This window comes from Podarcis liolepis, assembly GCF_965112155.1.
Source record: "Podarcis liolepis genome assembly, chromosome: 2".
In the NCBI taxonomy this organism is placed as follows: domain Eukaryota; kingdom Metazoa; phylum Chordata; class Lepidosauria; order Squamata; family Lacertidae; genus Podarcis; species Podarcis liolepis.
In genome coordinates, this window is record NC_139555.1 from 78,100,832 (window position 1) to 78,123,794 (window position 22,963).

General features: G+C 40.6%; 1 protein-coding gene across 1 annotated transcript in view; it reads left to right on the top strand.

Moving 5' to 3' along the window:
- The window catches only part of SYN2 (synapsin II), a 146,512-nt gene extending 123,797 nt beyond the window's left edge, over window positions 1-22,715 (top strand). Inside the window, exons 10-13 of the mRNA XM_083488996.1 lie at window positions 2,387-2,536; window positions 13,357-13,417; window positions 17,797-18,037; window positions 21,787-22,715. Coding sequence (XP_083345122.1) covers window positions 2,387-2,536; window positions 13,357-13,417; window positions 17,797-18,037; window positions 21,787-21,922 — 588 coding nt within the window. The 3' untranslated portion in view covers window positions 21,923-22,715. The remainder of the gene's footprint in view (window positions 1-2,386; window positions 2,537-13,356; window positions 13,418-17,796; window positions 18,038-21,786) is intronic.
- The last annotated feature ends 248 nt before the right edge of the window (window positions 22,716-22,963 follow it).

Consider the following 22,963-nt stretch of genomic DNA (forward strand, 5'->3'; position numbering starts at 1 on the left):
AACTCAGTTTAAGAGAGAGACCAGTGTAGATAAGGGAGAAGGAATCTGTGGTGCTCTAAACGTTACTGGACACCAGTTCCCGTCATCTCAAGCCAGCATGGAAATTGGACGTGGATGGTGGCAGTTGAGACCCAGCAAATTCTAGAGAGTCACAGATTCACCTCACTCTGATTTAGATGATTAATATATATTGCCACTTCTGGTCTGCTTTCTGTAATAACCATGCACAATTGTTTTCTCTAGCTCATAAGTGCCATGTGATTTGTTTGCTATAGGGGGATTCAGCATGTTTTCCATTTGCAGGCCTACAGCATGTGCTGTTGTCCCCTTCATTTCTTTTTCTGGTTCTGGTCTCCTAATCATATGACATGTTACTTAACCCTTTCTGTCTGCCCAGAATTTTTAATTTTTTGTACTTTAACAGTGCATTTCTTTATTTGTCTACTCAAAAGTGAGCTCAATGAGGTTCAGTCATACTTTCTTCCAAGTAGGCTTACCTTCAAGTATTTGTGTACAAGATTGCAGCTTATTATTATTATTTTGCAAACGATCTTTTACACAAGTCTCAAGGCAATTTACAAGCATGCAATAAGAACTACCATAAGTAGATTTAAAAGCAGTACAAAAACAACTTAATATGGTTTTAAAAACAACACAAATTAGCAGCTAAGACTGTTTCTTTAAAATAAAACACACACCAACATTTTAGGTTGATATTTTGTTATATATCATTTATGGGGGGGGGGGGTTGTGTAACATATTATTACACTAGGCCCAGATGATTCCATCCAATTGTTCAGTGGCCATAATCTCTTGCCAAATTAGGTTCACCTAAACCCATGCTTAACTCTCCCTTGTATTATGATTTATGGCTCTTTTAAAAAGTGAGAGAAAAATAATAATCTGAATCTATTCTAATAATTTTGTAAAGGTAGGTATGCGGGGTCCCAAGCTATAAAGATAAAAACAAACCAGTTCAAGTGTCATTCTTTCAGATGAACTTTAATAATAAACTTCTAATGAAAACTACAACAAAAATAAACTTTTTCTTCCGGGGAATGTTTTATAGAAACTGTGAAGCTGCAATTATATCCAAATGAGGTATAGAAGATAATACTTGACTGTTCAAATGATAATTTTAGAAACCATTAAACTTGCTAGCAGACTAGTTACATAATCCTAGCTTTATTGTTTGGCATCAAAGCTTTTGTTGGCATGGATAACTTCAAGAGTAGTTGTGGGGCAGCAATAGCAAAAATAATAATGGTGATCAGAACAGCTGATAGCTCTTGCCCATTTGTTCACCATTAAAAAAAATCAATTAAGTAGTTCATTACTGTTGTTATTAGTTGGAGGAATTATTATCTTACTATCCTCAGAAGGAGATGTGGAAATTTCAGCCTGTAAAAGCCATGCAGGATCATTATAGATAATTGCTGGTCTGCTGAAATTTATTACAGTCTCTTGATCTTTTATTTAAATACATAGGGTAGTTCTGCTGTGGTCAGAAGAGTATTAGGATGGTGGGGAAATGTCATAATTCTGAACTGTAGCTCTAACCCACACACTTCTGTACATACTCCTTTACGTAACACTATTGTTCATCCACTGTGCTGTAACTGTTCCTGGGACATTGTGCTTGATGCACACCAAGCTGGACTCTAACAGCCTGGGCCAGTTACTGATGAGATCTGGAACTGTTCTTCTGATCCAGTTTCTCTATGACATCTTCAACCCCCAGGGCCATAGGTCTTGAAACCAATACATATTCCAGTAAGCATTCCGGGTCCACTCCCCTACCCAGTACTTTTGCTTTATTAAATAAATAGTGTTCCCTTTGGCTGGGGAGCAGAAGTTGTGAGCATGCGGCTGCTTCTAATGCCCCAAGAGCAGGTGCTGTTGCTGGAGATTTCTCAGTGTTCAGTGTGTCCACATAGTCAAGGACAGACTTACATTGTCTGATGCCACATCATATCACAACCATACCACATCAAGGAGCCATGCCGCATATTCTCCCAAGGACCAGTTGAAATCACCCATCCAGTTTTTCTTGCAAGATACTTTTTAAAATTATACTTTGGCTTAGTTTCCTTCCCATGTTACAAAAGAAAAATTGAGTGGCTTCCACAAATCTCCTCACCTTTCCTGATGAACAAAACTGAGATTTGAACATAGAGAATTTTAAAATTTTGTAATAATAATAATACCCTGCCCATCTGGCTGGGTTTCCCCAGCAACTCTGGGTGGCTTACAGCATATATTGAAATACTTGATTTATTTACAATCATCCACAGCACAATATGGATAACAATAATGGTCTGTAACACAGCATAAACAAATCACTAAAATGATATTTCACTGCCTAATCAGCTTTTGTTTCTTCTAGGTTATGGATTGTGCCATGCCTTTGATTGGTGAGCATCAGGTTGAAGAGAAACAGCTTATTACTGAGCTGGTCGTAAGCAGAATGAACCAACTGTTGTCTAAAACACCTGTACCATCTCCTCAGAAACCAACTGCCACTCAGCAGCCACAAGTAAGGAATGCAGACACTCTTCATAAACACATGCCGGATTTCAGTAGACAAATGTCATGAGGATTCAGGACGTGTTGAGCTGTTGTTATTAGAAGGAAGTGGATAGTAAAAATGGAGTGTGATTTTTGTGCTTCCTTAGAACAGAGTTTCAAGCATCATATATTTAAAATATCCAAGCAAGAGCTCATCAATAAAGTTGCAACATATATAATGGCATATAAATGACATTAAACGTAGGTTTCTGAATATGTTACAGTGGCATAAGCTGAATCAACAGTCTTGACTCCAGTTTGCTCCAATGTGCTTTGTTTTCACTCAGTTCTTTCAATAATCATCAAGGCTGGTACAAAGGGCTCTGTGCATCCATGGTTTTGTGGCCATGCTGGTTTTACTTTTATTTTATTTATTTAAAATGATTATATGCTGTCTTTCCCAAGCTCAAGGCTGTCAAAATGCTATGAAATACTGTAAAACTGTAAATAAAGATATAACAACAATGTAACTTAGCAACCAAAAATATTCTCAAGAAAACTATGCAATCAAATCAGCCTCCAGAAGCCACTCAAGTAGTTTGCAAACTTTATGGAAAGCAATAGGCTCAGTCATTCTAGAGCCAAAGCAAACTGCAGTAAAGGGTAAAAGCAGCAGAGTCTGATCAGATGAGTTTATAACCAGCATAAGTATTCTTAGTTGGTGGTCATTTACTCTGAGGTCAAAAGAGAAAGAAAGTTGTCCACAGTTTCTTTTTTGCACCTCTAACATGCTCCAACTGAGATCTGTTCTTAGATTGTGGAAGTCAATCTAGTATGCTAATAGTCGAATATTTTCACTTGGGAAAAAGCCCAATAGATGAGTTTTGTTTCCTGCTCAGACTTTAAGGGCCTTTTCTCATGTTACGCTTGTCATATGAAAACTACTTTCAGTAGAGAAAGTGATTTGATGCATGGATTGCCCCTGTCATCTAGAAAGTTCCCATGCCATTTTTAGCCATTCCATGGTTGCCCCCTGATATAGAAACTCTACATGATGGAAGTGTTCCATATAGCTGGTCTTCTGTGGCCACCATGCAGAGGCTGTTTCCTGTGGCCTCCATATTTTGTAAGTGTGTCATGGAGACTAGACCTGACAGAACCTCCCATCAGGTTTAGTTTACTACTGAACCAAAAGAAAGAAAAAGGTTAGTTACTGACTTTGGTTTGATGCTCTTGCTGTTGTCCATCTGAATCTATCTGTTTTGCATGCATTTCATTTCAGCAAGCACATCTAACATGAAGGGACTCAGTTACTCTTGCTCCTGGTTTGTGATTCAGAATGTTATTTGAGACGATGAGCAATAGTCTGTGTTTTTGTGTCTTATTTTGCTTTGATTTCAGCCATTGACTGTTTTGGGGTATCACAGAAACATCTGGGATCACAGCTTATTGATTCCTAAGCCTAGTTTAGGTTGAGCCAGAAAAGGTAGAGCTATCATCTTGCCACATCGTTGTTGTGACGTTTCAGAATATGCAAGCAACTGATGACCACATACCATCCATCCATCCATCCATCCATCCATCCATCCATCCATCCATCCCCTTTTCATTACTTCCTCATGTTAGTCATCACCTCTCATCGTGATCAGGTCTGGAGGGTGGGGATAAATTTGAAAGAGAATTAACTCCTGTAAGATACCACCCTAGTATAGAGTGATTCGACTGTAGACAGTGGCGTAGCGTGGGGGGTGCAGGGGGGGCCGGCCGCACCGGGTGCAACATCTGGGGGGCGCGCGCTCGCACTCAAGTGCTAAAATCCACGGGTTAGGGGGTGCAAATTACTTGCCTTGCCCCGGGTGCTGACAACCCACGCTACGCCACTGACTGTAGACCATAGTTCTGTGAATATAAGTGTGTGCGCGCCACTTTTCTGAAAAAAAACCTTCAAAGAAGCAATGGAAAAATAAATGGTGCTTATGGTAGCTGCTAAATGGTAGTAATTGGACTGAAGAGATATGATGCAAGTTTCAAAGATAAACAAGCAATCAAAAAAACTATTTATATTCTCAAAAGGGGCCCACATCAGTTAAACAATTGAAAACTAAGTTTGTGGTACACCTCAAATCAGCTTGTTCTTGGAGGATAGTGACTAATTTTTGTTTTAAATTTTGTCATGTTCTCCGAGTAAAAAATAATGCAATACCACAGAACCAAGTGGTAATGCTTCTATTTTGTACTGTACCACTTGAAAGGCAACACAAAATTATTTCAGTCTCATCTAACCACATACAGTGACTAAACTTCATTGTAAAGCGGTTTTAAAAGAATAGCCACATAAACCAAAATAGAGAAATTGCTTTCTTCTATAAAAACATTTTTCACATTTAGATCAAACTATGCTATCCTATGTAAATAGTTACTTGTTGTTGTTGTTGAAGATGAGATCATTTTCCAGAAAAGATCAGCAGACAAAAAGATCAGCACATTTATAATTCCTCTGCAGGTAGAAAATGAGGATGGGTGGTAATTAAAACTATTTTTAATTCTTAAGGAGGCAAATTCCTGCCCTGCTGTGCAATGCTGATAGTCATCTACAGAATTTCATTTTCAGATTTTCAGTACACGAAAGTGAATGGAGGTCAACAGCAGATTCTGAATTTCTCTAAGGGCTCTAAAATTATATAGATACTCTTAAGTGATTGTGAGGGTTAACTATTCATTTTCTTAAGAGCATAATACAAGCTAATAGATTTTGGTGCATTCTTTTAGTACTTTATGATGCAACTGAGGATACAGTAGCCCTTAAACATACTATAGTGCATCAGTCTGTCACTACTGGCAAACTGGGTCACTGCATCTGGCTCTTAACCAGAAGCCCAGCCAGGAATGGTTGCGGGCAGGATTCCCTGCATTGCTGGGGGTTGGACTAGATGATCACCAGGGTCCCTTCCAACTCTGCATTTCTGTGATTCTACAATCATACTCTTTAGTACTTTAAGCATTAATTCTGTTCTGTAGGATTTCAAGTTACACAATCTGAAAACCAAAGCCCACAGGGGCTCCAGTTCTCATTCAAAAGCATCTCTTTTATTTTTAACCTGTGTATCTATGTAGCTCTTTCATTGCATCAGTCAGCTCTCAGCACTAACAAGAACACAGTTTAGCGGCAATCTCTGTTGCCTACAATCCTGTAGCTTCCTGAAATCCTAGTCATCATCTGAGGTTCAGGCAGCTGGCGTATCAGCCCCATCACCATTCTGAGAAGAAAACCTGTCCTCTTGTACTGGTAGGAGAAGCCTCCAGGCTAAAAACTATTCTGAGTCTCATTTCTGAAAACACCCTTTGTTCTAAGAACCTTCAGATTTTAGCGCCATCTCGTGGAAATCCTGTTTTGAACAAGAGTCCTTACATTCTGTTTTTAGGGACAAGTTTTAGCAAATTGAACTAGTTTATTGAGGGCTATAGAATACATTTCCAAATTGAATGAGCCAGAAAGAAATTTTTGTTTCTTCTTATTCTGCTAGCTTTGATGGAGTGTTTATGGGCCATTATCTAGTGTCTATGGTGTTGTTAAACTGATCTAAGCTGAATCAATGAAATCATAAACAATGACTGATTAATAATAATAATAATAATAATTTATTATTCAAACTGAGCTGTTTGTGTCAGTCTGGGATCCTGACCTTAAACATTTGCATAAGCCAACCTGTGCACTGGGTTTTATTAACTGTGCTTAGAATTTGTTAGAAAACAGATCATGTCCTAATTTTCTACAGAACAATTTTGCTCTTGTATTTGTCGTTTGTCTGAGCTCCTCTGCCAAGGTCTCAGAGCCTGTCATTAGGATGCTGGAACTAGAACAAGAAATAATAATGCCTCCATACAAGCAGGAAACCTCTCTGGTTTTTTTGTGCTGCTTCAAGCCTAGCAGTGAGATTTCCCCCTGACCAAACACCTGCATCTGAGAGTTTTGTAGTCCAAGGATCATTGCTTTTCCATGGCATCCCTAAGGAGTGACAGCGGCTGACCCAAAAGTTCCCTTCCCATTTTCATAGTGAGGAAAGGGTTAGTGACAGCTGCACTGAAAATATTGCAAAAGGTTTGCAATAAAAGACAGAGCTAACCACATTAGAAGAAATGGTGTGTTCCAGAGATTGCCAATTACTTCCAATCTGGGTTTTATTTTTCCTGGCTTCTCCATACTTCCACATCAGAATAGGATTGCAAAGTGCCACTTTATACATGCCAGGTGCCCTTTGCATAGTGTTGGGAAAAGATGCGCAGGGGTGATGTCTTCTATTTCCATTGTAGGAGGTACTGAGTTGTTTTAGCCTAGGGCCACCTGCTTGTGGAGAGTGAATGATGATAGTCTCAAAACAACTAGATTGAGGGAATCCAACACACACACACACACACACACACACACACACACACACACACACACTCTGCAGGTGCTGACAGTGGGATACAGGAGATTTACAGACATGGCTATTGCAAGCACACCTGCTGACTCAGTGCACCAGCAGATGGAGCTGTTGTTACATGACAGCAAGATATATAGCTTAGTTCTTGGGGCGCTGTTTTTTCATTTTGCTTGTTTGCAGCTGAACTTTATGAATAATGAAAAACACTTCTCAAGAACTAGGAGATCTGTTTCTTTACTGTTTAAAAGAAACCATATAACAATAATCTTGTAAATGAACATTTATCCTCTGCAACATGCATGCAGACCATGAGACCCTTTTAAAGACATGATCTCTGTAGTATAACCTCTATGTTGCCAATACCAAAAACATCCCAAGGAAAGGGCACAGGAAAATTCTAACAGGGCTCTTCTGCTTCGAAAAGAACTGCTGAGCAGAAAGATAGAAAACTGGAAGATGCTAATAATAACAACCAATGATTTCCCATTACACACAATACTGGTATCATATATAGTGGAACCTTGGTTCCCAAACGGTTTGTGGATGTTTTTCAGAAGCTGAACATCTGATGTGGCTTCCGCTTGAGTGCAGGAAGCTCCTGCAGCCAATCGGAAGCCGTGCCTCGGTTTTCGAATGGTTTCGGGAGTCAAATGGACTCCCGGAATGGATTACGTTTGAGAACCAAGGTGCCACTGTACACATGATACTAGTATTCAGGTGGCTGGGTGCTCACTGGAGCGAGATGGTTTGAGCATTTAATGCCAATTCTGGCCCAGCTGCACAGGCTGCCAGTTAGTTTCTGGGTGGAATTCAAAATGCTGGTTTTGACGTATAAAGCCTTAAAGAGCTCAGGACCGCAATACCTCAAGGACTGCCTTTCCCCATATGAATGCACCCTGACCCTGCAATCATTCTTCATGTGCCTCGTCTTCAGGAGGGCAGCAAAATGACAACGGGTCTTTTCTGTGGTGGCTCCCCGCTTGTGGAGTGCTCTCCCCAGGGAGGCCTGCTTGGCGCCTTCATTACATATCTTCTAAGCGCCAAACGAAAACATTCCTCTTTCCCAGACCTGTGGCTAATTAAACAACCTCTGGCCTTTTAAAATGTGGTGGAGTTGTTGTTTCTGTTTGTTACCATGGTGTGTATTTTGGTGTTTTTATTATTGTAAACTTGCCTGTGATCCTCGCATGAAGGATGGTATAGAAATTTAATAAATAGATAAATAACATACAGATGAACAAATTTTTTAAAAATGTCCAAAAAATTGCATGCACACTTCACACAAAAGCATATACCAAGAAAAAACTTAGTTGGTCTCTAAGGTGCTACTGGAGAATTTTTATTTCGACTACCTACCTGAATACAGATGGACAGTCAGTTGTTTGAAAAAGAAGCAATGTATCTTAATGGTATTCAGAGATATCAATTAGACAGGCTGTTTGGCAATTTCCTTGGAATGTTGAAGGCTAAGAATGGAAGAGATGGAATGAAATAGTCCCATTTGCTGTTTAAGCCTCATGATCCTTAAGCCTCAGGAACGTAAGAGTGGATGCCATGCTAACTGAAGCACAATCCTAGGTTCATCTAGAAGGCTGAAGATTGTTGGCATTGCCTTCTTTCCCTAGCAAACCTTGTTGTTTCTTCTTTCTAGTATTTATGGTTCAGGCAGCTTCTTGCACTGGCCTCTGTGACTCCCGTGCAGAATGGGATTCTGCTTATTCTGTGGACTCTTCCTACTTCGGCATCAGCATAGGTACCTTAAACTAAATCCTTTGAACAGTGCCTTAGCACTCTTAACAGCACGGGCTATTAGGCAAACCTCACAGCAGAGAATATGGGCAGCTTCAGTCGCTGTACTTATTCTGAAAGTGCTTGGCTTCACACAAAGTATTGCAGCTATTGATATTGAAGGGCTAGGTTGGGCAGACTTTCTGCAAATGTCAAGCGTAGGTACAGAGTGCATAATTAAGAAGCTGATGGCATTTAAATGTAATGATGAACAACTTCACTCAGGTCAGATCAGTGAGCCCAATTTTTTAAAGGATTATCTTGCTCATGTTAGTCTGGGCATGCAAACACTGCATTTAGAATATATGTTGTCTTATCTCTTCTTCATAATGTGCTGAACAAGCATACATTTCAGAAGGCATAATGTAGAACCTGCACTGCCCCTGTTACGCATGCTCCCCTTTAGGGCCTACAGGACTCCTGTTGGGTCTCAGCTAAGTGCTGGATCTCTTGAGGGTTTTTTATCCACCAGGCGTTTTTTAGTTCTCTGGTTCCTCTTTGAACCTCAGCCTTAGCGCTGGCATAGGTTTTTTTCTTAGTGGCACAGTTTCTGTCTCTTTGCCAGATCTGAAAAGCCTTCCTTTTCTTGTCAATCATGCATTCAATCTCACTGTCATTCTCATCAAACCAGTCCTGGTGTTTCTTGCTTTGGTATCCAATAGTTTGTTCACAGGCTGCAATAATGGATGTTTTTAGCTTGGTCCAGTGTTCCTCAATGTTATCAGGGAATTCTGAACGCAGATGGTGCTTAAGAGTCATTTGAAAGCAATCCCGCTTAATGGGATCTTGAAGGGCTTGAGTGTTCATTTTGCACCTTGGTTTCCTTCCTTGAAGCCTGTGTCGAGGTATAATCTTGATAGCCATCATGGAGCATATTAGTCGGTGATCTGTCCAGCACTTGTCGGCACTCGTCATAGTACCACACTTCTAAAAGATAAAGAAGCTAATGCACTGCGCAGGAAAGAACATTACCAACATCTCCTTAACTCCCCCGTAGCTGCTGAGGCCCTCTCACAAATTCCGCAAAAACAAGTTAGAGATTAGCTTGCAGTATCTCCAAATCTGGGAGAGTTGTGTACAGCTATTAACCAATTGAAAAACAACAAAGCCAGAGGACCTGATGGGATATCTGCCCAAGTCTTCAAAGTGTGTGGAATATAACTTACACAACAACTTCACAAGCTCATCGAAAAAATCTGGGAGAGAAAAGAGATCCCAGCAGATTTTAGGGCTGCCAAAATTATCAATCCCTTTTAAAAAGGTGATAGAACTGATTGCTGAAACTATCGAGGCATCTTTCTATTAGCTGTGGCTGGCAAAATTCTTGCAAGGATGTTAGCAAACCGTCTCTTAACAATATCCGAGGTGACCCTTCCTGAATCCCAAAATGGGTTTTGGCCCTCTAGGGGGACAGTGGACATGATTTTCACTGCTTGACAGCTTCAAGAAAAATGCAGAGAACAAAACCAACCCCTGTATATGGCATTTATTGACCCGGCTAAGGCTTTCGACACTGTAAATCGTAATGCCCTGTGGACTGTCCTTCTGAAAAAAGGCTGTGCAGACAAATTTGTGAACATCATTTGGCTCCTCCATGATAATATGACAGCAACAATCGCAGATAACAATGGCTCTCAAAGTGAACTATTCACAGTGGGATAAGGTGTTAAACACGGTTGTGTTATTACTCCAACTCTATTCATTATTTTCATTGCCATGATCCTACACTTTGTCAAAGGGAAACTCCCCACTGGAGTAGAAATCATATATTGAACAGATGGAAAGCTCTTCAATCTGAGCATGCTGAAAGCAAAGAGTAAGGTTACCGTAACTTCCGTCATAGAGCTTCAGTATGCTGATGACAACATAGTGTGCGCAGACTCAGAGGGTGACCTCCAAACCATCCTAAATATCTTTGCAGAAGCTTACAAAAAGCTTGGCCTGTCGCTCAACATCCAAAACACCAAAGTGCTGCACCAACAAATACAAAATAAACCCTCAGCAGTGCCACAAATCCAACTCAATGGAGTAACGTTGGAAAATGTCGATCGCTTCTCCTACCTGGGCAGTTATCTTTCCACAAGGGCCAACATTGATGCCGAAATCCAGCATCACCTGAGCTCTGTGAGTGCGGCTTTCTCCCAAGTGCAGAGTGCAGAGTGTTTGAGGACCAGGACATTTGCAGGGCAACTAAAATGCTTGTTTACAAAGCTATTGTACTACCAACCTTACTATATGCTTGTGAAACATGGACCACTTATAAACACCATCTCCAGCTCCTGAAAGATTCCATCAATGTTGTTTCCGAAAATTTTTACACATCACTTGGGAAGACAGGCAAACTAATACCAGTGTATTGGAAGAAGCAAAGAGCACCAGTGTTGAAGCAATCAACTTCATTGGACTGGTCATGTTGTTCAGATGTCTCATTATCGTCTTCCAAAGCAACTACTCTATTCCAAACTTAAAAATGGAAAGTGTAATGCTGGTGGTCAACAAAAGAGGTTTAAAGACTGTCTCAAGGCAAATCTTTAAAAATGTAGTATAAACACCAACAACTGGGAAACACTGGCCTGTGAGCGCTCCAATTGGAGAACAGTCTTTACCAAAGGTGTCATGGGCTTTGAAGACACCCAAACTCAGGACGCAAGGGAGAAACGTGCTAAGAGGAAGGCATGCTTGGCAAATCCACACCGTGATCCACTCCCGCCCGGGAACCAATGTCCCCACTGTGGAAGGACGTGTGGATCCAGAATTGGCCTCCACAGTTACTTACGGACTCATTGTTAAAACTGTGTTTATGGAAGACAATCTTACTCAGCTACGAGTGATCACCAAAAAAGAAGACTTTCATTTGTAAAAGAAGCATGCTCGTTTCAGCCCGAGAATTTTTTTGAGTCCATGACCATTTTTGCATGAATTTCCATGACTATGACATCCGTCTAATTGATCATCATGAATCAGAACCAATGGGTTCCCACTATCCCTTAGGCATGGCAGACACTTGGCTGCAAAACCATTAACTTGGAAGCCTTTTGGCCACTGCTGATGCAACCTAACTGACTGGCTGCAAAGCACATGTGTTTCTTTTGGTTTGGCCTTCATCAGCAAGTGTGCTGTGGCTGTGTGATTGGCCTAAGGTGTCTGCAACTTCTGATGGCTATTTGATAAATAAGGGCTCTATGCCTGATACAAGTAGGGAACTGGAGCTGCTAATTAGCGGGCAGCAAGTGCATCCGTAGGAAAGTGTGCAAGGGCTATTAAGGTTTCAAAATGCTTAAACAAAGCATGTATCTGAGGAAATCCAGTGACCAGGAAGTATGAGCTCGCATGCTGGGAAGCCTAATTTAAGGCAAAGGCATTTCCTTTTAGGTGGACTATATTAAACTTCAATTGTAAATCTGTTGGTTTGGTAAATATTTTAAACTTGAGATATTAATTACAGTTGGGAACGTTTGAGGAATTTAAACAGCCCCTTCATTTTCCCTTTCTGGCAACTTCAAATGCCTCAATATCATTTTCTTCAACTCCATGGAAATATTGTGTTCAGGAAGTCTACCCACATAAGTGGACATCGTCTGGCTGAGGAGATTGTGACAAACCCTGAACCAGAATAGGTTTAAGTCCCTGTGTACAGCAGCAAAAAACCATTAATCTAGGCTGCTTCTACAGAAGTATAGTGTGCCAATCAAGGGAAGTAATAGTACCACACCTGGAATCTGTATCCAGTTCTGGGCGACAGTTTAAGAAAGATATTGACAAACTGGAACACGTTCAGAGGAGGGCAACCAAGATGATCAAGAATCTGGAAACTTTAGGAGGAACAGTTGAAGAAGCTAGGTCTGTTTGTCCTGGAAAAGAGGAAACTGGGAGGGGATATGATAGCTATCTTCAAATATCTAAAGGGCTGTCACATGGAAGAAGGAGCAATCTTGTTTTCTCCTGCTCTGAAGGGCAAGACCTGATGGTTTTGATTCCGCATTTAGCATTGTTGTCTAGTTTGGTCCTGTGACAAAGTTCATTTGGGAATTACTCAGGGTTGCACAACTTGTGTTCCACCAAAACAAATTTAGTTTAGCAGGTAGGCCAGCCACAAAAATTGGGGAGATTTTTGAGCCATTAGTAGGCTATCATACATTGTAGGGGTGCCGTGTTCAGCTTGATGGCAGCTAAAACAATAGTTACACAAATCTCAAGGTGTTCATGAACATGAACCAAGGCTCAGAGTTAAATGCTTTTTGGCCGGGCTAATCAATCATTCTGAATGTAATGTCTATCATAAAAGACACACCATGAAATGTTCTTAAAAATACAACAAAGAAGTAATTAGGCAGCATTCCTTTCAAGGTGTGTATAATCTAAATTTATTGTTGTTTTAAATTTTGCAAGTTAATTTAATTCTCCACACTATTTAGGGGGTTCTTGGGAGATTGAGATGCAATACTTCTCCAGAGCATACTGGCAAGTGCCCTAAGAGATGACTTTTACTTGATAAGAGATTCTTAACATGCAGGAAGAGGCTTCCTCGAATGACAAAAACTTTCTCCTAGGTGTGATTCCTTATTGTAGCACTGCTCATTTGACCTCTCTTCTGTTTTGCTTTCCTCCCCACCCCTTTTTTTCTTTTGTCTTGCAGAGTGGATCACTTAAGGAGCCAGAACCAAACAAAGTCCCACCCCAGCGACCACCTCCTCAAGGTTGTTTACAGTACATTCTCGATTGTAATGGCGTTGCAGTAGGACCAAAACAAGTCCAGGCTACTTAAATTACTAAGACCAAAAGCAAGGGTTAAAGCCAAAAAAAGAGGAATCAAACAATACCAGTTTTTGTGCAGTTTTTGCATTGTTTAAGTGCTGACCTGGACTGTGTTTTTTCTATGCAGTGTCAACTATACTGTCTGGTTGTTTATCTGTTCATGTTTGTGTTGTAATGCTTACTTATGTTTCTCTGTATAACTTGTGATTCAGGGCTGTTGTCAACAGTGTACAAGAATTGTGCCTCTACCAAGTCAGTGAGACTGTTTATTATGGATGGCTAGACAGGTTTTTCTTTCTTTCAAGTATTCTATATTGTGGGGTAAAAAAGACTAACCAGCCCAGGTTGAAATTTATATACTTTTGCTTAACTCTGTGAGTACGTGCATTATATTTGTTTGTTTTTTTCAAAAAAAAATGTGCATGATTGATGTAGAAAGGTGATTATAATATTTTTCAAGTCTCATTTAATAGTATGTTGAATGAGGCATCATTAACTTTTGAGTTCATACTTATAGGCAGTGCTTTTTGTGGTAAAAGAAAATGAACTCCTGGAATTCTTCTCTTGATAAAAGTGAAGGGGGTACCAGCACAAAATGGCTACCAATGGCAGCAAAAAAGAAGTGACAGAATTCTGTACTGGTTTGTAATGTCGCAAAAAAGTACTGCTTATAGGTAACATGAAAGACAAGTGCTTTATTTCATTTATTTCCTATGAAATATGAGAGAATTATTTCCAAGAATACATAAATATCCTTTATTTTCAATGCAGATTTTTTTATTTTAAAATCTGCATTAAATTATTAGCCTCAGTGCTATAAAAACGGGCCACTTACGTGCAATATTGATGCAAATGTGAGGGTACTGAATGTATTTAAGTTCAATGACAGTGGTTATGAAGTAGCCATCTGGTCTTGTACAAAACTAAATCAAGTGTGTTTACTAGATATTCCTTATCTACAAAATTCAGGTAAGCTACAGCTGTTTGTTAGAGGAAGTCAACAAGGCCATTAAAAGCCTTGCTAGATTAATCATCACCTTTTCCAAATATTGGGCTAGCCACATGTTTTTTTTAAAGGGATTTAAAAAGTGTGTGGTACATGGACTCAGTGTGTGGTTGTTCTGTTCTATATTAGCTGAGGCTATAGCCAAGTAATTAAGATGCAGCTGTCATCTGATCTATCATTCTGAGCGTAAGCAACAGCATATATGAAAGTATATTTAACATATGGCTCAGAACAAGTAAAAAGGTTTAGGCTTAGAAGTTCACATTTATGACTCAAGTGTATGTAAATAATAAATCAAAGTGACCCGACGGGTTTTACTTTTCCAAACTTTCTTATAGCCATAATTGCTTATGACTGTCACATAACCAATGGCTATGTGCATAATCTTAAAAGCAATATCTAGGCAGGGCAGTTAAACTGTTATGGAAAATCTAGCCTGTAAACGTTAAAAGGTGCACTATTATACTAGCTGTGAGCAAGGCAAAGGATTGTGTTTTGTCAATTAGAATCCCATACTAAGGTAAATAGCAGTCCCTAGGTTAATACAAACAAGCCTGTTTTCTTGTGAAACAATGCCAAGGTCTGAATTTATTTTCCTTGCAAACACTGCCAACAAAATTATAGCTCAGTTACCAAGTGGTTTTATTTGTTCTGTTTTGTTTTTAAATTCAGGCTAGTGAGCTGCAAATTTCATGCTGCTTTTGATGGGAATTTCAGTGCTTGTTGGGCATGCCACTGCGTCCTGCCCCTTTTTAGTCTATTATAGTATCATTCCGCTTTTGTGGTCATTGTTTCTGGTTAGTGATCTCTTGAGAACTACACTGATGATTTCGATTGTGTAGAATGAGTGCATCCCCTTCAGCCTCAGGTTCACACACGCCCCTCCTCACCTCCAAATCTCAACCCAAGTGAACAAAACAGCCTCCTGCCCTGAGGTGAAGAAATGAACCTACTGACTGAATGCCATTTAATATCAAGCCATGAGTGTTCTTTTGCATGTAGTAGTCTGAGTATTTACAAATGCTTTTGTGCATTGTTTACGAGCTCTGTGTGTGCGCGTGTGTGTGCGTGTGTGTGTGTGCACACGTGTGCCTGCAGACCTCAGAGAAAAAGAGCTGCATCCCAGTGGGACTTCAGTGCATTTATTGCAAAAGGTCTTTGGAGGGCACACACTGGTTACTTCCTGCCACAGATATTAAGCAAGCCAAAATGTCTCTGCATGCTAGCATGCTTAGGTGCAATATTGTGGGGTATAGGGAACTGATATTTTGCAGTCTAGGATTAATGTCCAGGGGGTTGGTGTGTGTTTGGTTTATTTTATTTTTCCCTTTCCTTTTCTTTTTGTAAAAGCTTTTTTATTATTGTTGCTGCCTTTTTGTACCAAACCAGCTGCAAGAAAGTGAGCAAATGCTGAAGTGTGATTGCAGTATATATTTTGTGAAATATCTTGTACAGCTTAATGTGCAATAAAAAAAAGTTACATCTGTCTTCAGTGTATAGTTTCTGGCATATAAGCCTCAATATCTAAATGGAGAGGGGGGGGAGTATTTTCTGCTCAGCAAAGAAAAGCTAAATGAGAATGTTTGTTTTAGGGTACAGAACTGATCCGCCTCAGTAAAGCCTCATTAAAGCCCAGATTCAAAATTCCACCAGTCTCCTGAAAATAGAACCTGTTGATCTTGAACTTACTTCCGAAAAAGACATAAGCCCTATACATGCTGCATGGCATGTTCAGGAAATGTGTGAGTGGTGGGGTTGGAATCATACCTGCTTGCTCCAACTGCGTCCTGCGCATGCCCAGTATGGTTTTTTAACAGACCTACATGCATCGAATAGCCAATCTGCATATACAGCTTATTTACATAGAAAGTCAGCTCACAAGCTCTCTGTTGAAATCGGTAGGGCGAGGGGCGGAGCCAGCAAGTATGATCTCAACTCCTCATCTACCTATGAACAGGCGTAGTTTCATTTGAGTGGAAGTGTCTTACTCCTTGAGCCTATAAGTCTGCCCTGTTTGCAGTGCACTGAGGCACACATGGAATTCTTCCTTAAGAGAGTTTCCCCATCGCTTTGCTGAAGAGGTCATTTCTGTGCTTGCACGTGAATGGGAAAGCCCTTGGAAACAAATAGCTGATTCGAATAGCCTGTGGGACTTATCCTAAGTCAGGCCATAGGTGCATCTAGCTCAGCGTTTGTCTACACTGACCAACAGTGGCTGTCTAGTGTTTCAATCAGGTGTTGTTCCCTGGAGATGCCAGGAACTGACTGTGGGACCTTTGGCATGCAACGCATATGCCCTGCCACCGAACCACAATCCCTCCCTAGCCCAGTGGAATTTATCCCCCCCCCCCCGCCATATTACCAACATGGGGCATGGCTGATTTTGACGGGAAATGTCTCAGTTCCCCTTGGGCTCATGGAACTAATTTCATGATCCTTTGGTTCCAGGCCAAGGAATTTCATAATGCCAGAGTTGGTGCAATGCTACGCTGTGATATAACAGTGGAGTACTTATCATAAGCATTCATATGTTGGCATAATAAGTCAAGCTATAAACCCATTTAAATGTACCTCAGAACATTGGACCCTTTAAGATCACTGTGACTAAATTGGTTCCCCTTCAGGTAGTCTAGCTTAACTGGTAGCCTTACAAAGGTGAAGCAGATTGCATCTGGTGAGATATACTCAATGTACTTTCAAGCACCTGCAGTTCCTGTCTCAGCTGCATACTTAATAAACTTGGAGCTACACTGGATTGATATTCTCTGATAATTAAACAGTGGCTACTGCTGTAAGGGCACATGCTTTGTCTTTTTCAGAAAGGCTCTTTAGGGCCCACTGAGTAGCCACTGCAAGTCTGTGTGCTTCTATATGGCATTTAAATAAGCAAGAACAGCAACAAAAATCCTAACCCCCCCTCCCCTTAGCAAGAAATAGTGTTGTTGGTTTACATTACCATATGCAGAACCATAAAATACAGCTTCCTTCTAGGCATAGCTCCCATTGCAATGGAGCAGTAAAGAAATATTTCTTACCATGGAAGTTCAGAAACAAAATAGAGAAATGTTGCAATGAATGTAGCTTGTAAGTTACCATTGCTAAATTAATCCTTTTTTTAGGGCACCTTGGTGTCAGTGTGGCACTTCTGCAAGTTACATGGATTTATGGCTAATGGTATCAACAGCAAAGATGTGGCTCGCCTATCCTAGACACGCTGAACTTTATTGGTTCCAGGTTTATATTTGTAAGTGTTAGATATAAGAACTAGTACAACATTACTGATGCATTATGAAGTTTTTCTTGTACTGAACCTAGGGGGCCCAGTGCAACCCCAAGGAATGCAATCACAAAGCCAGGAGCCATTGCAACCACAGCGTGCGTTCCCTCCGGGGCAGTCAGCAAAGCCCTCGAGTTCCCTGCCTCCACGTCCACCGGGCCCTGCAATTCAACCACGTGCTCAGGCCCCAGGTCCTTCAAGCGCTGGGCCACCTGCGGACACAGAGACGAAACCCTCCACAGCTCCACCACAGAAACCTCCAGCACACCCGCAACTGAAGTAAGGCTTTTCGTTTATTTTCTCCACTTGTTTCATATGCTTTCCTTTGCCAGTGAGGTTTGAATACAATCTGTACAGATCCCCTGTGGTGGTGGTGGTGTTGTTGTTGTGAGCATGTAACATCTTTGCACCAGGTTGACCTGAAGCAGGGAAATTTCCAACAAAGGCAATAACAGATGTTGAAAAAGCTCTCCGGTAATTTGCAATACATGCAGATTTCTGCTGCCACGAGGCCAAATTTGATAATGGGTCATCCTCTGTTTCTGCCCACCAACCAAAAAGGCACTGACTCATTTTTCAATGTGCTGTCTGTAAGTCAGCTGCTGAGGAAAAGAAGGAAGCCTTATCTACTTAAACTTTTAACCTTTCAGCCACTCAAACAACAACAGATTTTCAGTTTAAAAAGGCTGCTCCGAAAGTCCACGATACATTTTTCATCCAATTTTTTCCCCAAAGCTCCAAAGCTATATGTAGGCATGTGTAGGGCTGTACCCAGTCAATCCAAATGCAGAAAGAGAATGACATACTGTGTAAGGCCAATAACACAGAAAAAGAGGAAATTGGTCCTAGTCAGACATTTGGTACCTTGGACATTTAAACCAATGCCAGTCACGTGTTCAGTGCCAGTCTGAAAGAGACTCTTCTACTCAAGTAGGGGTTTTTCCTTGGCAGAATCCTGACTAATGGGCACCAAACCTCCTGAAATGGGCTATTGTTTGTACCAAATGCCTGGCTATATAACTGTTGGTGGAGAAAGAAAACCAAGTAATCTGCAGTTACATCCCACAGCTCTGGCCATATTGGAATCTTACATAATGGCAAAGAATCTTTGCCTACACTATGTACAGCAGCAGCAAGGAAACAATAGTGTTAACAGCACATACGGTCTTGCCAAATAATGTGCAGACAGATTGCAAACTCAATATATATTTATCTATTATAAAATTATAATATATATTTATCTATTATAAAATGCATATCCTGCCTGACGCTATCCAGCTTTCAACAAGAATTAACAACTAACAATAAGCAAATTATGAAATATAATAAATAGCAAATAATTAAAACAATACAATGCAGTGTCCTTAATGCACGTGCAATACAAATTCTAAAATGCCTTTTGTTATGCTTGTAAATATTAAATTCATGATTATTGAACTCTATACTACTGTATATTTTCCCTATAGGGCAAATAGCAGCTGGCAGGACAGGAACTTAAAACATGAAGCAAACACAATCTAAAAAGCCCAACTACAGTTATTAACTTAAAAAATGCAAGAGATCATGCTCATGGAACTCCCACCTTAATCTCCCCATTAATGAGATTAAGTGCAACAGCTTGGATACTAAGAAATGTTAACTCAAGAGGATTCGTGGAAGGATCATGTGCCTCTCTGGAGGTGGGGGGGCTTCCTGTATAGATATAGCATGATCAGCTGCATATTGTTTTCAAAAAACAACAACTGAATTTTTGCCTTCTGAAACAAAAGTGGAAGGAACACAGAGGAAATAAAGGATGACAGACATGATTAGCCCATAATGTAGAGCTGTTCCATAAAAAAAGTATATGAACAAAAAATGTGGCTATTCTGCAGTAAACACCTACTGTGGGATCATGAAAATGCAAAACAGGGGCAGGTGTGAAAGTGGCAGTGGAATCCACATGAATTGTGTCCTCCACCCCAAAATACTCCTTTCATTATTTTCTGAGACCAGCTTATCTCATTAGAATACACATAGCTAAAGTCTTCGCTATATCAACGACTGTAATAGCATAAGGAAAATGAATGAAATATTGGCCTGGAACCTTTCTAATGGAAATAGTAAAATGTTTTATTTGCCTGTTTTATTTTACCCTTATTCTCAAATGAGATTTTTTTTTTAAAAATCCATTATCCAGAGAAAGAGATTTTGAAAGTCTTCGCTTGTATCCCAGTCCTAAGCAACTGGGCTAGTGCCATCTGCCTGCCATGCCAGAGTAATACCCCTGGAATTGCCAACATAAACCACAGCTTGGGAAGTTGCCCTCCTAACTGAGATCAGCATGTCCCATCCTAATCCTTTATTTCCTTTGATGGAAAGGTGTTAGGGTCTTTCCTGAACACTTGAAAACTGTATGCATGTGGTGTGCTATTGAGCCTTCCTTGACAGGCTCAATGCCTGAGTCACAGGCTTATTCCCATTCATATTTTAATGTTCAAAATGAAAAAACAAACATACACAAACTCAAATTGCCAATGGGATTAACTGTACTCTGTGCATTTGGCATGTATGTGCCTTGCATTCTCACCCACATGCTCTTGCTTAACATGTGCGTGCAGGTTATTAGCCCATGAACAAATATTTAATTAGGCCGTTCATTTTTGAGTTGCTAATCAAGTGAAGCCTTGCTTTGCCTTTCCACCGCCTCCTTTCCGTGAACACTAAACCCAAGTACAATGCAAACGAGAGACAGAACACCACATGCAGCACCGCTTGCTCTGGTTTTCAACAAAGTTTGGGGTTGAAAGCACACTGGCTATGAATTGTTGCCTTGTGCTGAGACATAGTACAGGTAGCGCAAGCACCTCACAACTTTTTCCTTCTACTAGCCTTAGATTTTATAGCATAACGAAAGCCCAACAGTTTTGCTACTGTCCACACTCTACATACCTGCATTCAGTCAGATCCTATGAAATTAAGAAATATTGTTCCAGGGAAAGTCACTTTAGGAATACAGAGCTAAACTGAATATATTTGTTCCGAGGTGCCGTTCAGCAGCCATTTTCTGTTGAGCTGGATTATAGAATCATAAAACTGTAGAGTTGGAAAGGGACCATGAGAGCAGTGGCGTAGCGTGGGGGTGCAGGGGGGCCCGGCCGCACCGGGCGCAACATCTGGGGGTTAGGGTTAGGGGGTGCAAATCCACGGGTTAGGGGGCGCAAATTACTTGCCTTGCCCCGGGTGCTGACAACCCACGCTACGCCACTGCATGAGAGTTATCTAGTCCAACTCCCTGCAACCCAGGAATCTTTTGCCTAATGTTGGGCTCAAACCCACGACCCTGAGCTTAAGAGTCGTAGGCTCTACCAGCTGACATATCCTTACATTGGATGCAATCTATAAAAAGTAAAGCATGTTTAAGGCTGTAATCCTAAACACATTTACTAGGAAGTAAATCCCATTGACAACAACGGGTCTGACTTCTGAGGAAACATGCTTAGGATTGTCCCACACATCCCACTGAAATTAATGTAAACTAAAATTAATTAAGTCCTCAGGACTGCACTCCTAACCCTCTGAGAACTAAATGCCACTGAAATGAGAAGAACAGGTTTCCAAATAAACATGGTTAGGATTAAGCAACACGTCCATTCACTTGAATGGGACTCAAGCACTCATGTCTCCTAGAATGTATGGAGATAGTTTTTGGTCCAGAATTTTTTTGTATGCCCTGATGGACAAAATGATTCGTGTGGATTTCTGTGACGCCTTCCCCTGCAATGTGTTGCGTTCTGTGTGAAATAGCCCAGCACAATACATATACATTGCCAAACAGCTGGTCATGGTGGTTAGGCCTGAGCCTCCATCCATATCTCTGCCCAAAACACATTATCATCAGTGACAAAGCTAACAATGAGAAGGAGATATGGTGGGCGGAGGTCTATATGTCCTGCTTCCATTGTATGACATGGTAAACAGAATTCTGAGGTATGGCTGTAACAGACAACATGCATTGATGTGCATTTTGCTTTGTTTTTATCTTGCAGCAAATCACAGTCTCTGACCAACGCCTTCAACTTCACTGAGTCCTCCTTCTTTCGGTCATCTGTGAACGAGGACGAAGCAAAAGCTGAAACCATCCGAAACTTGAGAAAATCCTTTGCCAGCCTCTTTTCTGATTAGCCATATAATGTTTGGTTTTGTGCGTCTGTAACACATTTCAAAGTTTACCGCGAACATAATTTTGCAAACATAATTTCCTTGTGAATGACCCTCCTTTGCTGTTCCAAGTGTTGTATTAAGCAATATGCTAAACTATTTTTAATAAGGGACTATAATGAGATAGACTTCAGGTATTTGGGGGGGGGACGACGGACACACCCGGCTTTTTTAAAAAGCCAGAGAGGAAAAGCGATACAGCAGAATGCTTAAAGTCCTCATCAACTGTGATAATGTGGCCTTACCATGAAATGCACTAGGTCATCACATTGGACTCCCCTGTGTGAAATCATTAGAGCAACACACCATTACATAGTGAGTTTTCTCCAGCATTCAACTCACTGCATGTTTGTTTGCTTGTTTGTTTTGTTTGTTTGTTTCAGGTGTTTTGTTCTGCAAGGGTACAGTCTTTAAACCCGCTTTCTTGCCCCCGGATCTTTAGGGTACAGCTTCACAGGGCTGTTTCCTGTTAATCTCCTTCACCTTGTGAGTAACTAAGGCAGTTTTCTACCCCAGCAAGCTTTCCATCAGATGAATGTATCGTTCTGATATGCTGCTAGGAGCAAACCTTGGAATCAACCATTGTTCTAGAGCTTTGTGTCTATATTATTGTATCCCCATATATCTGTGAGACATTTTTTCACAAACTGTTAATGGTAGCCTTTGATTTGTAAAAGACCATGCATGACCTCATGTTCTCCATAGTTCCATGTTACCTTCCAATAAATGCAAAACCCTTTGCCTGGCAGTAAACACACTTCTGCAGGACTGGTCTGCACTGTAGTGTTGATTTCTCTAACAAACAGCCCAAATTAGATGGCAAAGCATTATTTTTCTCATTGTCAGCCGTACTTATTCATCAGCCAAAAAAAAAAAAAATATCTCTGTTTCGCAATACTTGACAGAAACCACACACTTCTGGACTATACGGTTGCATTGCTGAATACTTGTCGGTACACATGCACTTCCTGCTCTACGAACCATGGAATATGTTCTACTTAGCAC